At 41.5% G+C, this 17,000-nt stretch overlaps 1 protein-coding gene across 6 annotated transcripts in view; it reads right to left on the minus strand.

Annotated features, from left to right (window-relative positions):
• The window catches only part of LOC140692912 (uncharacterized), a 60,429-nt gene that overhangs the window by 12,624 nt on the left and 30,805 nt on the right, over positions 1 to 17,000 (minus strand). For 2 of the 6 annotated variants that reach the window (XR_012068516.1, XM_072957121.1), the window contains exon 4: positions 658 to 755. Coding sequence is in view for 1 of the 6 variants with exons in the window: in XM_072957121.1 (XP_072813222.1) it covers positions 658 to 755 (98 nt within the window). In the remaining 5 variants the exon portion in view is untranslated. Of the gene's footprint in view, positions 1 to 657; positions 756 to 931; positions 1,107 to 4,982; positions 5,053 to 12,640; positions 12,754 to 15,291; positions 15,390 to 17,000 lie in introns of those variants that run through there. The other 4 variants (XR_012068513.1, XR_012068514.1, XR_012068515.1 and 1 more) reach the window with 4 other exon arrangements.

The raw sequence follows: 17,000 nt of genomic DNA on the forward strand, positions 1-17,000 counted from the left end.
TTCTTAAAACGTTATGTAACCCTGTGCCTTAGGAACCCAAGAGAGTCTCTGTTCTTAGACGAACATGGATTCAGAGAGATAGGGTTTTACATCTGAGTCCCATAGTGGTCTCTTACTGGCAATGAGAGCTTGGGCAAATCAGTTACCCTCTTTAAGCCACAGGATCTTCATTTGCAAAAGGAAGATAAGAATAAGGATTGTTTGGGTGATTAAATTGTACACACACACACACACGCACACATACATATATGTACAACATTTAATACAGTGACTAGCACATACTAGGCACTCAACAAATTCCTGTTATGGATTTTTAAATGCATATATAAAAGGAGGAGAAATTTGCAGGAAGTTGTGGGAAAACTTAGTTCATGGCCCCAAAAAGGGCCATCTCTCAATGGGCTCTGATCCGTCAGTCCCCAGTGGTGGGCTAATAAGCAGAGACTATAGCACTTGAGGATTTATGTTAAACATAAAAAGGAAGGCATTTAAACATAATTATTAAACAGCAGGTACGTTTATACTGTTGGCTGTATCATCCTATCTGGAGAGCTTTAATAAGCAGAGAGTCTCCCCTGTTCTAGAGATGGCCAAGCAGGAAAATGACGTGGGTCGGTGGGCCGTTCTCACCCCAAGAACACATGACTGAGTACTCACGGAAGCAACACCTCTTGTATGTTATTCCAGATGGACTGTCCTCCCATGATTATTGTCAGCTGTGTCATCAGTTCAAGGATACAGCCACTTGGGTCACACTGGAATATTAGAAAGAAAATCTCATTTAAATTTTAGATAGCTCTAATATGAAATAAAGTCATTATTTTATGCCTAAAAAAATCAAAGGAACAGAGAGTAAAGACACTCTTCATTGGGCAACTAAGAGAAAACCTGAAACAGATTAGACTGTCAGAACACAAAGCTGTATTCACACCTCTTCATTTCTGTATTTTTACAGGGAATACATCAGATCTCATGGATAAGTCACAAATCTGCCCTTAAAGAATGTGATGTAGAAACACGAGGAGTAGTAGTTGAAAAAATGGAACAAGAGCACCTTCATGGCTGGGTTTTTCTCATAGTCAGTCTGGTCCTTGGGAGCTCTGCAGCTAGAATAAAGAAAAGGTAAGTCTGTAAAACTGTGAACGGCTTTGAGACCCTAATCAAAGCCATGGACACATGAGTTAACACAATAAATATGTATGTATGTATGTATGTATATATATATATATATATATATATATATATATATATATTACGCAATTCACACTGTTTTCATATCAGCTGTTTTGAATTTCTTAACATATCCACTATGTTAATTCCAACTGTACACAGTGTTGTAAGAGTTTCTCCCACTAAGAACACAATATCCCACAAGGCAAAAAAAAAAAAGTCATCCGTTCCTTAAAATTTATAAGCACAACAGTATCCAATGGGCAAGAACTGTCCTCTGTCAGGTGTAATTTGAAAGAAAGCTACTTCTAAACATCCTGCTAAATAATATTCTCTTGTCTCCCTGAACGGCAGTAAGGTAGGACTATTGAAGAAGACAAACAGAACACGGGGCAACTTGCTAGAAGCATTTGGGGAACAGAAAACGGGTCATCCTCCTAGTTCAGAATTTGAATTGGTCTTAGTATTTTCAGAAGATGACCACTGAGCAGACCACTGGGAGAACCACCCAGCCACATGCAATGTGTGGGAAGCACTTAACTTAGGCCGCTAAGCCGCTGGGTGGGATACAAGCCAGAGAGAAGAAACATTTATTATAGAAGCCGCAGCTGATGAGAATGGAGCTACACTAACAGGAACAGCATGGGAGGAAGACACATAAAACTGTGATTATCTGTCCTCTCCGTAACGCACAAGCAAATCTCCCACTGGAACCACGACACTCTTCCACTTATTTGCAATACAGAGACTATTTACTTTCAACAGTAGGGTACATTATCTAATGTAATTGAAATTATTATTAAACACTGACATATTTACACAGAGCTTGGACATTCTAAAGCGTCCTTTGTCCCTTTTACTAATGCAAAAATGGAGCTAATTCACTTCTCATATAGGCTAGAGGAAATACGTTTACACTTGAAGTTAACTAAAGACTGTAATGTACTGCAATTGAAGTGCCTAAAAGATAGTCTCTGTTTTGACCTGGTTCTAAAACTTGTGTAGAAATTATCTCAGCTGCAGGAGGAGCTTACCAGAGTCAGTCATCATGACTGCCACTTTCTCATATATGGCGTTCAGGGTCATGAAGATGATAAAACTGATGAGGGAAGCAGTGATGGGCGTGGCCCACCTGCACAGTCAGGTACTTTTGGATTGGGTCTGTTCCACTCAGGTTCTTGGGAAGTTTTGCAGGAAATACAGTGAACAGTGAAAGTCCGTAGACAATGATCCCAATAACTGAAGCAATGGTCAACAGGACCTGACAACCCAAAAACCCAGCAGCATGAGACTCACTAATGATCGTATTTTTACACAGAAAACTTGCCCCCAACCCAGCTTAAACAGAAAACATGCATGTGTTGTAAACCTCACATAAACGTGAGATGTGATATAAATCACACGTAAATGCATAAGAGACGTGAATATCAGGCATGTTAAATTTTAGGGGAGGAGGAATGCAAGATGTCAAAAAGAATGAGTGCATCCACTAATGTAATACGCTGACAGCAGGAGCCTCTGTGTGCAGGGCGTAGGGAATATATGGGAACTCCAATTTCTGTGAATTTTTCTGTAAACCTAAAACTGCACTAAAGAAGGAAGCCTGTTAAGTATATTTTAATGGGTGAAAATGGGGTAACTATTGGCATGTTCTTTTGGAGGGAAGTCTGTGATAGCAGAACCAATGAAAGTATCCCTTCTACATCTGTAGAATTACTTAGGTTATGAACTAGTTGTAACCCATGAAGGGGATATTCTTCCTTTCAAGGGAGAACCTATCACCGATTCAGGGGTCAGCAGGTACTAGCTGACGTCTTCATTCTGAATAGGACCAGTGAAGCTGTGGGCATGCCCTGAGGGAAACAGTGGAAGTGACAGCAGGTCTCTGCTGATGAAAGCTTCACATGCTTTTCATACTCATTGAGATCTTAAAGTGGCAGTTATTCCTACTCCCTGCATTTGCACAAGATTCATGTCCCTGATCCACTGTAGATCTGACTGCGTGGACCCAAGGGCAGCGGGGGTGTCTGAAGCATAACTTGCACGTGGCTGATAGGGTTTCAGTTCCTCACTAGGCAGGTTTTTTTCTGGCCACTGAAGAATGCACATTAAAGATCCCATTTTTAAACTGTTTTCCTTCCATCTACCTTCTTGGTCATAGTCCAGAAGCATGTACTCAGTGTCCCTGGCTGCTCCTGATGGCAGCCCCAGAGAGAAAGCTACAAAGAATGTGAATTTCAGGACTAAGTGAACCACATCATGTTATTTATAGTAACAGTGGGCCGCTGGCTTGCACCTGCAGGGGAGAGCAGTGGGAGTGTTTACAAGCACCTCCCGGAGCCACACTCCTGCATCTGGATCCCAGCTCCGAAGCTAGCTGTGGGGCCTTGTGTAAATTTCTTAACCTCAAGGGGCTTCAATCTCCTCACCCATATAATGGGGGAATAACAATAGCAATTTATAGGACTATTGTGATGAATCAATTATTTACTAATTGTGAAAAAATTTGGAACATTAACCACAGGCATGTGAAAAACTCTACCTAAGTATTAGCTACAAATATGGTGACCAAAGTCTTAAAAAGGTGGTTTTCTTAGTTTTTAAGCCATCAGTTTGTAGAGAAAGCATTTTATTTTCTCCTCTACTCTCTTTCATCATCCTTTTCTTCACAGTTAAATCTTCATGCTTGTGAAAGGAATAACTTTTTGGTGTGTGTGTGATTAAATGTGAAAATTAGTTAAGGCTGAGAAAAATGTATTATAGAAGGTATATTAAGCCTTCCTCTCTTGTACAGCACATAAAGGCCATTTAAATAGTATGCATTTTTTAAAAGTCTGCATAATAATTTTTTAATTATGTATTAAGTAAACATAATAGTTAAGATTCCTTAAATGCTTACTATTGCTTCAGCACACATCTATTTTTCAAAATCCTCACAATCACCCTGTGGGGAAGGTAATATTATATCTCTTTTACAGATGAGGAAATAGAGCCACCTGGAGATGATGCAATTTGCCCCAAATGAAGCAACTTTAAGTGAAAGTACTGAAATACTCAGAGAACCCAAAGACACACTAACTGTATAGCACTGTCTCCTACATGGTCTGTAAAATCAATTCTAATTCATTTCAGAACTTTTACAAACTTGACACATTTCCATTATTCTTTGAAACACTTAATGGGTTCAATATTTCTTAAGAAACAGGAAAGCTTTCCATTCTCCTTCCTCAAGTTTCTTCTTATTTATCATCTTTTCTGATCATAAATTTAACATTTGCTCATTAAAGAAAATTTGAAAGTACTCAGTAGTGGACAGAACTGCTGTCCTGGATCTGTCCCCAGTCTTAGAAGAGGACCCAGAACTTGCTTTAGGATAAGTAACCTCCATTTTGTTTCTAGTCCTGTGATTTAAGCTCGATTGACCCACTCTTTCTGAAGCACCAGAAGTAGATCTCAGTTGGTTTAAGACAAATAATACCCCTCATTCTATTGGCCTCGCACATGATTGGAGAATTGGCAAATAACCCAGGAAGAGCCACTATTATGTGAGGAGATACGTGCTGGTGCCCATGTGAATCATAAGCTTCCTCTATCAAGAGAGGAAGCTGCCAAAAGAGACCTGTCTTGGTTTGGATGGATGATCTGGGATACTGAGTGCCCAGAAGCATCATGCTGAGATATCTTTAGATACAGAATGAAGACAGGACAAAAGCAGACCTTGACATCATCTGGGCTAGAGTATCTCTCCTTGACTGAAGCCAGACCTCAGACCTGAGGTTTTCATTTACAGGAACCAATAAATCCCACGCATCCCCATTTTTTGGTTGTTCTTTAAACACATTGGAGATTGATTTTGTCAGCTACAATCAAAAGACTCCAACTCTGAAAATGAATAAAAAATAATAATGAATAATGCTTCTACCTATAGACATAATTCCTTCAGAACGGTGCATTGTTTGTATATTACAAATCATTTTATATATTAATTTTATTCTCAAATCTATCATAAGCATAACACTTTGACATGTCATAAAATATTTTCATCGACACACTTTTTCGTGGCTGCATACTATTCTACTTTGTGAAGTGTTGGAAGAATATTTTGGCTGAGATTTTATATATATATATATGTCTGTGACTTGCATCCATACTGAATTTTCCCTGCCATTTTGAAATAATTACTGATTAAAAGTTTTTCAAAGCTGAATTAGTGGATTAAAACATATGAATATTTTTGACTCTTGATATCAACTGCCAGACTGCTTTCTAAGAAGGCTTGAGGAGTACACCAGAAGTTAACACAGCATTGTAAATCAACCATACTTCACAAAAAATTATCCAGTAACCTAGGCATGGGATTGGTGATCACTGTCATTTCATCCTCATAAACAGAGCTGTTTCACTTGAGAGGTGGAAAACTATTTCATTTTGATGTGCACTGAGTGAATTACCATTGAAGTGTGACATCTATTTTTTCCTTTGTGAATGTGTGTTCATCTTCTCTGCCTTCTACGCTCCTGAGATATTTTGATGTTACATTTGAAGTGATCTGAACTCTCTATGTATTGAAGGAATTAGCCCCTTGTCGGATTTGTAAACAAATAACATCCTCTGGTGTTTTGTTTAAAATTAGGATGCTTCTGATGCATGGAAATCTTTGTATACTTTCCTCTGAAACTTACTGTTCATCTAGAGGTTGTATACTCATCCATATTTATTTCTAGTTTTTTTTCTAATTGTGTTACTTTTTAAATGTTTCTGGAATTTATCATAATATATGGTTCACTGTATGATTTCAATCTTTTCTTTTCCCCCCAAGTAGATAACAAGTGCTCCATTCACTGAATAACCTTTATTTATCTCCCTGATTTGTAATGTCTTCCATCTCTTATATTAAATTATTATTGATATCAGAGCCCATATCTGGACTTCCTGCCCTATTTTCTAATCTGGCTATTCTTGAACTAGTAAAACTCTCATTATCTTATTAATTATTATATTACTAATATGATTTTATTCACAATAAACCCAAATCAATTTTATAACTTCTGATATTTTGGAGATATGATCTTTTAATCTAGAATCATGTGATTAAAGAAACTTTTATATCTTTCAGTAGTTTCTACTTTTATTTTTAGATAGTTCCTACTATCCTTTTGTTAGGCTATTCTTAGATATTTTACCTTGGTTGTTACTGTTGGAAAATTTTAGAACCCTTAATGCCTCCATCTGGTCTCTTAATCAGACCCTGGAGAATCCTAAACCACTGATCTGATTTGAACAAATGAGGTGAAAAGAATTGGGGGAAGCACTGTGTACAGAAGAGACTGTGGAACCTCCAGAGTGGCGCCCTGCGTTGGCTCAGATGTTCTCTGGAAAAAGTTTTCTCTATGAGACTACATAGTTCCCAGCTTGACTTTCATTTTTCTCAGCATTTCACATTAGATTTTAAAAGTCTGTGGCAGGTTCTTACACAGAAAAGAGCACTTGCACAAAGGTTTATATGTATACACCTTTCCCCGGGTGGTAAATGGAACACACTCTTCTTCCTAATTAAAAAAGCATGTTCAGTCAATCAAGGGATTACACCAATGAAATGATATTTCTCCTAACTGGTCACTAAATCCTAAACATAATATAAAAAAATAATAATTTTCAGACATAGCCTCCTTATTTGTAAATGCATGGGATTTTTCCTGTTTTTTCTTTTCTTTTCTTTTCTGTTAACGATGTCAAACACACAACAAAATATATACAGTGTTCGTTTAAATACTATTTTTTGAAAATGCACATGTGAACAGTAAACTGTTTCCCTGCCATGGTCTGAGCACCTGACGAGGCCAAGATTTAAAGCTCTATTCCTTAGTTTGTCTTTGATCTCAGAAGTGACGGTAGTGGCAGCTTAGAGTCTGTGCAGGACAGAAAGTATCACAGGTGTCTGCAGCTAAATGGTCTCCACTGTGTGTTTCTTGGTTGAACTTTATGTGTTAATTAGCTACAACTATGAAGTTTAAGAGTTTCCATTTTAGAGTTTATATTTAGAATTTTTTAAGAGATGAAATCAGTAAGACTCAAGATTTACCTGGATTATAAAACCAGATATAGTATAATAATAGCTGTAACTAAGTACATGGCCCTTCCTCTATGCCAGGAAGCCTTCCAAGTAGATTCTGTACATTACTTCGACCCGTCCTTACCACTGTCATGAAGAAGCAACTCTCTTTTTCTTATTTTATAGGAAACTATGGCACAGAGAAGATAAGTTGTCCAAAATCACTCAGGAAGCAAGCTGCTGTGTTCAAATATGAATTTAGGCAACTTCATTCGCAAGATCTCACTACCACAAAGCTGGCCTCTCTAAACAATGGAGCATGCTTTCACAAGTAAAGCAAAATACTTCAAATAAAAAACTAAAAAAAAACATAATAAGGAAATTTTTTAAATAAGGAAGAACGATAAAGTTAAATGAGTCTTCATCTTCAATTTTTCAACAAGCATGTTCCAATGAAAATTTAAACTTATTAGCTGGCAATTTTAAATTTAAACTTGGCAGTTTAAATGACCAAAAACTTTTCTTCACTATTTTTTGTATGCTGCCAATATGATAAGTTTTTGTTTTTCAGGACTCAAAAGCATTATGAAAATCTAATTTTGTCTAAGTTTCAGCTTTCATCTCTGAATGTACAGTCTTTCACCAATATATGCTTTACCCCCATCTTCAGTTGTAAACAATGGGAACAATTCATAATGGGGATTATTAGAAGCTTATTACATTGTAAAGACAAATGTCACTTTCTATTGGTAGCTGAACCTCATTTTTTTCCATTTATAAAAAGAGGAGTTTGACCTGCTCCCTCCAGACTTTTTCAGTGCCAACATTCTGTAGATCTGTGATTCAATTTATTAAATCTATATTTGGAGACATTTTCAGATGCTCCTAGTAAAGGCATTTTTTTCCCAAGTGTTATTCATGCTCACAACATACTGTCCTGCTGCTGCTGACTGCAAGCACCAGCAGCTCTGAATTATCTCAGCTGATGGAAAGAAGCAATAATACAGATGACTCAGAAATCATCTTTTCATAGCTCTGAAATGTTGATACAAAGATATATAGTTTTATTTTTTTAATTTTGCAGCAGGAGTGGCAGCAATAAATTTACATTTCCAATTATGTAAAATGCCTTGCTCAAACACTGCTCAAACACTGATGGCACCTCAACAAATGTTTCCCTGCTTCTTCTACCCTTTTTCTGACTTTAGGATGAGAGCCATGCTTCTTTGTGCACATCCCAACAGGAAGGGGGAGCAGTGACCGGGACTTAGTTCAAGACAAATGGGCACCTAGTCTGTGATGAAAAGGTGGCCACAATAATGAAGGCGCATGTGAAAAAATGGGAGTCAACTATAAAAATTTGTAGAAGGAAAGACAAATCCCTCTGTCTCTTCTGTCCAAAGGACCTGAGGGTGGGGAAGGGGATGAAAATGCTTTAGTAGCCCCTGCATTTCTATTTTCCACCACCCCAGTCACACAAACTTAAAATAATATTCTTAAATACGGAAAACTGCCATTTTCCTCAATCATCAGTAGGGTAATTTTTAGAAATCGTCATTCTGTTTTAAGACTCGTAACTTCAAATAGTAGACAAAAACAACATGAAATGTTAATTGAAAATGTGGCTTCAGGGGAAATCCCCTAAGCCCTTCTTCCCACCAGACTGTTACCCCTAGGCCCCAACTCTAGAGAAATTGCAGAATAACCACTGTTCCCTCCACCATTGTATCTGAGTCTCTACAATGCTCTGAGAATAAAGAGGAGAAAGACACAGTCCCTGATTCCGGGAGCTCCTAGGAGCACAGGACTCATTGTAAAGTGATGGCTGAGGAGGCGTGTTAAGAGGGCTTGGAGAACAGTCAGCAGAGAGTGCTCGGGGCAGAGAGCCGGAACTGTAGCCAAGGCTCTCCCAGAGAAGGGAACCACTGTGGTGAGCTCTGAGATGCCCTAGAATTGATCAGGTGAACCTATAATGTTAAGGCCATTTCTCCCTGGGGAGCTGCGCATGCAAAGGAGGGAGGCCAAAGAGAGCCAGGTCCCTTCCAGGAACTGCAAATAGTCTACAAGCGAGCACAGGGTGTGGGAGGCAGATGAGGCAACCAGGTGGAGAGATCACAGGTGCACATCACAAAGGACTCTGTGTGCCTCCAAGGTAGAGGAGACAAGCAAAGTGATCTAGAAAGAGACAAGATAGAGGCAGGGAGGCCTATTGGCAGGTTCATGTGAAGGCCTGCTGAGGCCCTGCCAGGAGGAGAGAGAAGAAAACATTTCAGCAGGTGGACGGATTGGCCACAGGTGTGATGGAAGGGCAGGAAGAGGTCAAAGATGCCGGCCAGCTTTCTGGCTTTGGCAGTGTCTAAATTATAGTGCCATTCCATGAAATAAGAAGGGTAGGAAGAGGGGCAAGTCATGAGAGGAGACAACTGATTCAGTTCTGGCTGGGTGCCTGTGGGCTCCAGGAGAGATGTGCAGTAGGCAAATAAGAGTCTAGAATTCGGGAGAAAGTTCTAGGCTGAGCCAAGTAGATTTCTAGTTTCAAGAGGCTAATGTGTGTGAGTGGACAAGCTCACAAGAGGTGTATAGGGATAGCTTTCACCCTCCTGCATATGGGAAGCATCTGGGAGCCTTTAAAAAATAGTGCACCCCAGCTTGGAGTGGGGCCTTTGTACTCTTTATTGTTTATTAAATACTTTTTTCCTTTTTTGGGGGGATAGTTAGCTTTATTTATTTTAATGGAGGTACTGGGAATTGAACCCAGGACCTCTTGCATGCTAAGCACGGCTCTACCACTGAGCCGAACCGTCCCCACCTTTTTTTGTTTTTAGACAATAGCTCTACCGAGCAGTCATGGTTGAGAATCAACCTGTAGAGAGCAGAGATCCTTGGGGGTAGAGAACAAGGAGAAGCTGCCCAGAGCCCTGCAGACCCCACCAGGGGCAGCCGGAGACGCAGGGGGCCTCGGACGGGCTGCGAGGAACGTGAACTCAACACTCCCCAATGGCGAAGACGTCAAACATGTTTCAAGCTCCCACTTCCCAGCAGTGTTTGTTGTGACTTTACTAGATTTCCAGTAATACTGAGCGAGAATAGAAATTATCTGGACACAGGGATCAAATTCAAATCCTGAATATGACCAATCTTAGCTGCGTGATTACTGATTAAAAGGTTACTCGTCTGCCACGTGTAAAATGGGGGACCTAGCACCGTGCTCGTGGGCTGCTGTGAGCGTAATGGAATGACATCTATAAAGGCGCTCCTGCCTCTCAGAGGTAATTGCTACTATTGTCCCCATTTGGGACACCAGGAAACAGAGGCACAGAAAGCTTCAAACATTTGCCCAAGATGAGGGTTGAGGTCAGGAATCAAGCCAATGACTTCTTGGATCCAGAGCCCAGGATCTTCTTACAAACAACACGGCACTGCCCAGGCTCCCTGCTCCAAAACCCGCCTCCCTTTGGCTCAGTTCCATGGCACCTGCGCTGCACAGATGTCCTCACTGCCTGCCTGCCCTCCCGGTGTCTGACCCCGGCACTCCTCCCTCTGTCCCACACAGCGCTTCCTTGGGCACACCATCGCTCACGAGGCCATTGCTGGGGCTACTCGGATGTTTACACGGAAACGCAGGTGGTAGCCCAGCTTTTTGCTATAGATGCTGCTGTCAGTGGAGGCAAAGAGCTCACAGTTGGTGGGGGAGGCCACTTGTGGTCTCCTCTTTGGCTGGAGAGCTGGATGAAATCCAGTTTCCCATTGCAACTTAGACATCCAGCATGAGAGATATGTAAGGCCATCTGGCCTCTCAACATAGAAATTATGCCCCCGCAGTCGTTCTTAACATTGTAATCTCCTGGCTCCACCAGGGAGCAGAGGCCATGGCCTGTTGTCCACCAAGTTTTGTTTCCTTGCACAACAGCTACAATGGGGTGAGTTAACACTGGACCAGAAAATCTACAAAGCCCTCATGTACAATTTCCTGACACTTGCAAGTCACCCAAATACCCCAGATCCTCCAAGTAAACAACTAGTAAGAGGAACTGAGCTGGCTCGTCTGTCAGACCCCTGAGGGCAGGACTGATTTGGCCTCTCCTGCTCTCGGGATGATCCGTTCTCCTTCTGTGTGCCCTTCCCCGAGTGAAAGGGACTGTTCTTTGTTTATGGGCTAGGGAGTATTTATGGCTGTCTGACCAGAACCTTCAAAAGTAGAGCTCTTGGTGAGAGTGGAAGCATGGCACCCACGTCTCATGAGCTCAGCTACTCAACAGCCTCATCTAGCCAAGACTGTGGCCAACACCAGGGGTCCATGCTGTTGAGTGTTGGGTCTGGAGAGCAATGCCTTCGCCACTGAGAAGCTGCCCCACCACTTGTGACCTTGTCCCCATCGAGGGGGAGGTGACGCATCCATGGGATGAAAGCCGCGAGGGCACTAGGTGACTGTGGACCAAGCTGTGACTGGCCGGTCCTGTCCCCCATGTGACCCATGTTATCCTCAAGTGCAGAAAATCCCCAAAAAGACCCCTGCTTGAGTGAATGGGTCACCTATAAGCCAACTGTTCTTGAGCCGCCTAAGAAGCAACACAGTATATACAGTGAGCCACCCACTCACTGAAGTCCCCAAGGCTCACAGCTCCCTAATGTGAGACCAGGTACCCCCAGCAAACAGAAGACCTTTACTTTATAATTCACTTGAGAATTCTACTACCAACACTGCCTTCCACCTTCCACTTATAAAGTTCTTTCCACTCTATCCCCTGCTCTGCAATTGTGCAATCAGTCCAGAGCTCCTTCATGAGACAGGAGGGAAGGGGGCCGGGCACAGCCATTAAAAGATTGGCACAGTCATTAGCACCGAGACGGTGGAAAAGTCAACTCCCAGTAGATCTTGAGCTTCAATACACACTCACTGAAATACAGCAGGATGCTAAATGGCACTCCCACAGGTGCCAGGACAGGTTCAAGGCTGACCATAAAAGGTTAAAGGGTGAGTGGTGGCCCAATTTCTGGGAATCCCAACACCTTCCCTAAAGCGGTTGGAATATTCCTCCCACTTATTAGCATATGAAGATACTGAGGGCATAAAAACTAACAACCACACCTCGTGGCTGCTCTCTCTGCTGAGGGAGACAGTTCACACTATGTCTGTGGAGTGTGTATCTACTTTTAATTTAAACTGGAGCACCCAACCCCCACGCCTCATGGCTTTTCTCTTGCCTTCTGAAACAGCCCACTCTGTGTGTGGAGTATATATCTATCTGAATAAATCTACATTTACTGAACTGTGGCTCTCTCTTGGATTCGTTCCTGTGCAAACCAAGGACCCACACTTCACGAGGTGCATCCCAGGGACCCAAATAAGACCTGGGATACGTCCATTCTCTCCCCCACATTTTCCTGTATCATACATTCCTTCCCAAAGGATCTCACCTTGTGCACTCCAAAGTAGAAAGCACTCATGTGTCCTGACCTGGATCTGCTTCTGCGTTTATCATTTCTTATGTCCACTAGAACGTCACCTTCATGAGGACAGGGATATGGTTCTGTTTACAAAGGAAACACCAGAACATCACTGATGCTGGAGAAGTATTAGCTGAATGAATGAGCTGTGGAAAATCCTGGGAATTCAACCTGGAACTCCTAGCCACTTGGGTCCCAGCTGACTCCAGTTGCTCCCTCCTACTCATGGCTGACCTCTTGCCACCACTCTCTGCTCTGCCATCACCTGAGCCTGGATGAGCTGAGATGAGCACACACCCCGGAGAGCACGGTGAATGGTTCATGTCATTGCAACACACTCGCCCTCTGACTGCCAGGGGTTACTTACGATGGACAAACTGAAGGCAGCACCATGAGCACTGCCCTACCCTTCAACTCACTTGAAGCACCAGGACTGCACATAGGGGAAACCCTGGCCCTTTCCAACCTAAGGAGAGGGATTATAGGTGAGAAGAGGGTCTCTGTCAACTAACAGTCTCTTTACAAGCCCAGTCTTAGAAAAGCTCTTTAAAGACACTTTTGGTATCTTCCTTGTGTTTCTGTAATCCCTCTAGATTTTGTCATTTTAATCTATGCATCAGAAATACAGATGCTCTTGAAATCTCTATTGATTTTTCAATGAAGAAAATCCTCAATTTCCTTCTCTGCTAAGAAAATTACTGCACTTTATATTAAGAAAAGCAGCTTCCTTTCATGAGTTTGTATCTTCAAACACCTAATTTCACAAGAATCAGTGAAGCAGGACATGAAAATCTCGCTGTGCTTTATCTCCTACAGGTGGGCAGGAATGAAATGAATGAGTACTGATCTCATGAGACAGGAAGGCTGGGGCTGTCTTATTCCTGCTACAGATGGAAGGGTCCATATCTGTGAGGGGGAGGAAGGACCAAGGATGAGAAATCAACATTTTCTAACCCATTTCTCTTTTTTCAGAGTCCCAGACAAAACAGTGTGATTGTATCAACAAAACAAGGACATCTGCACCCTTTTGAAAGCACGCTACAACTTTACTACTACACACGGCACTCTGTCATTGACCTAAAGGCTGATGGCAGCCAAGAAATTTGCAGGGATCTTATTTTGTGCTCATCCCTTTTTGTCTTTGGAACCTCAGGAAGTTTGCCTCCTCTCCTTGAGTGTCATTTTCCTCATCCTTCAAATGGGAGTGTAACAGTCATTCATTTGCTCAGTGTCTATTTGACAACAGGAGATGCCTTATGAAAACAATAATAAAAAAAGGAAAACAGCAATTCTGATCTGTGCTGTCTTCCTCCTCCTCCCTGAACTTGAACTTACAGGCTAAAATGGCATCTTTCACTAAATCCCGAATTTATGGAGCAGTTCTGATAAGGAAGTCACAGGACTGCCCTGTAACCGAGAAATGACCCGGTGAAAAAGAATGAGTTGCCAGTAAATCCTCAAAACCCGTAAGGGTGCAAACCCTGGGAGCTACAGCCATGGGTGGGAGTTCCTTAGTTCCCCATTTCACGAAGCCGAGAACTTTGCAGGGCCCATGAAAGACACAGATAGCCCAGTACAACCACACCATGTTTTGGAGTACACCGGGGCCACATCGCTGCTAACCTGCACTTCTGTGTGTCCCAGAGCAAGAGCCCTGGGCGGGGGTGACTGTGTTTGAGGCTGGACAAGAACTTCGTGTTCTGTCTCTTTTACTCTCTCTCTTCCTGCAATAAAACAACTGGTAGGACTTTGGTGGGGAGCACTGCACCCACATTCTCTGGCAAACCACACACCAGGCAGCTCTAGCTGATGTGAGAGAGGACTCTTTAATGAACACATATATACCAAAGTCAGGCAGAAGGCTGCCTGTGACCTTGGGAATCCAAACCAGCTTGTCCTGTTAATCAGGATATTACACATCTAAAGAAAGTGTGCACCAGATGAAGACGATGCCTTAGACAGCGTCGGTGGTTATGTCCAGCAGTGTCTAAGGACAAGTCATGCTCTGGTAGATGGGAGCATTTTGGTTGCTTTAAGAGTTTGCTGCTGAAGGGCTGGGACATTTCATTGGGCCTTGAAACTCCAGACCCCTTTACTCATAAAGGCAGACAAGTAAGGTGAGCCAGCTCAGCCTTTATTCCAACTTCCTAACCAAAAGGCTATGAGGTTGAAAATATATTTCTCAGACTCTTCTGCAACAAGGGTTCCAGATGTGGCTTTAAAAATGCCCATTAGAGATTGAGATTTGCAAATATTAACTACTATATATAAAAATAGCTTAAAAAACTAAATTTCTTCTATATAGCACAGGGAACAATATTTAATATCTTGTAATAAACTTTAGTAAAAAAATATGAGAAGGAATTCATACATATATATGTGAATATGGAGGACTGGAACATTGTGCTGTACATCAGAAATTGACACATTGTAACTGACTATACTTCAATTAAAATATATATATATATATAATGCCCATCAGCAGCATCTGTGTGTCACTGAAAGCAGAAACCCAGATGAATGGAGGCAGAGGTGGTTGGAGGAGCTACGTTATTTTGCTGGGGTGGATGCAGTCGGCATGGCAGATATCTAGAAGGATTGCTCACAATAGCCACTCACTTATCTGCAAGTAAGTTAGGTTAACAGCTTTCTGAAATCCTCCCCACCCCTCCTGATGAGCCAGGTGTCTGGTGTTTTTCTGGAAATCACTAGGCGCAGCCTGGAACTCAAAGGTAAAAATTAAAAACTGCAGTCAGGCAGCGAAGAGACGGGGCAGGACGCGTTGGACAAAAGTATGTCAGAATCAACAAGGAATGGGGAGGGGATAGAACGTGTGCTGAGGATCCTGACTTCAGGGGGTGGATTGTCTATGTTGAGGACTCTGAGTCAGTATGAGTAGATGGATTGGTGTGGACTAAAATTGTGGCCATTGTTCAGATAAGTGTGTGATTTGAAGTATATTTATTTGAGGAGGGTTTTTTTTCCCCTTCAAAATTGATCATTTCTAGGGAGCAGAAGAATACTCTGCCACACAACATCTAAGTGCAAAAGAGATGCTATGGGATGATGGTGATATGAAAAATTTAAGTACTGCAGTTTCAAGCTTTCCTTAATGAGGTGCAGAGCAGTAGGTACTTAAAATAAGGTACTTATAATAAAGACATCATCATATGTACATATCCTTAAAGATACACATATGGTGCTATAAGTGGGTCTGAAATGTGTTCTGTATTCTAAAATCTGATGAAATAAAATCAGTAGCTTAATATGCCTGTCGGCTCTAAAAACATGATGTAGCTCATGATCACAGAAAGCAAGATCAGCAAGGAAATTTGAGATTTGTCTTTTCCAGTGTCAAAGTTAATATTTTTTTGCTTTACTTAAAAAGCATTTTTTTAATTAGGGCTGCCAGCATCCATTGGTATACGGTGTTCAGTAGATGTGTTCAGATGCTTTAGACAGTGAATCAGAGCAAAGACTGAGGTTTAGACAGTAGTTAAATGCCTCACCCGTGTGATCAGCATCCACAAACTGCTATACTGAAAATTCTTAAAAGTGAGAATTTCATCAAAGCAACGAAAAGTGAGGGGAAAAAATAGCCACAGACTAGTGGAAGTTTCATAACTTGTAAAAATGACAAAAGGCTATTCATGAGCATATTTTTAAATACCCCTACACTTTAATAAGAAAAACAACAATCTGACAACAGGTTGCACACTGCTCCCTGTAGGAGAAGCCATGCAGGTGGACTCTTATGTGAATGGGGCTGGAGCTATAGAATTAGTTAGTCTTGCAAGTAACTCAGTTAAACACAAATGCAAATGGGATACACTTCTAGAATATCTGAGGAAATATCTTGGAAAACTTACTCCTCTATGAAGCAATGACAATGGCAAAATTTGTCAAAATTAACCTCTGTAGAACTCTGGAAATTAAACCAAGACTTCCAGCAATCCAGGGAGTCTTTATTTGAGAAAAAAAAACAGCTAAATCTCCATAAAGATAGTGAGTTTTGTGGTATTGTAACTTGATCTACCCCATCCCTGTATCCACACCTAAATGGTGGCCTTTAAAAGCAATAGTCTCACAATCAAGGTAGGGGCAGAAGTGATTTAAAGTTACCCAAAAAATCCGCCCCCAGAGAGCTGTCACTATTTGACCTTTCACAAACTCATGCCGTGCAACAGCCTGTCCCCAGAGTGTTTGTGGAAAACAATCAGCAGTGAGTATTTAACATTACAACTGCCTGAGGCAATGGTACCAGTAGAGGCTAACTAGATGCTGACTAGGAAATTTAGAAGGCAAAATTGGGTAATGAGACGTTCTGGGG

Source organism: Vicugna pacos, unplaced genomic scaffold, assembly GCF_048564905.1.
Source record: "Vicugna pacos unplaced genomic scaffold, VicPac4 scaffold_19, whole genome shotgun sequence".
Classification (NCBI taxonomy): Eukaryota; Metazoa; Chordata; class Mammalia; order Artiodactyla; family Camelidae; genus Vicugna; species Vicugna pacos.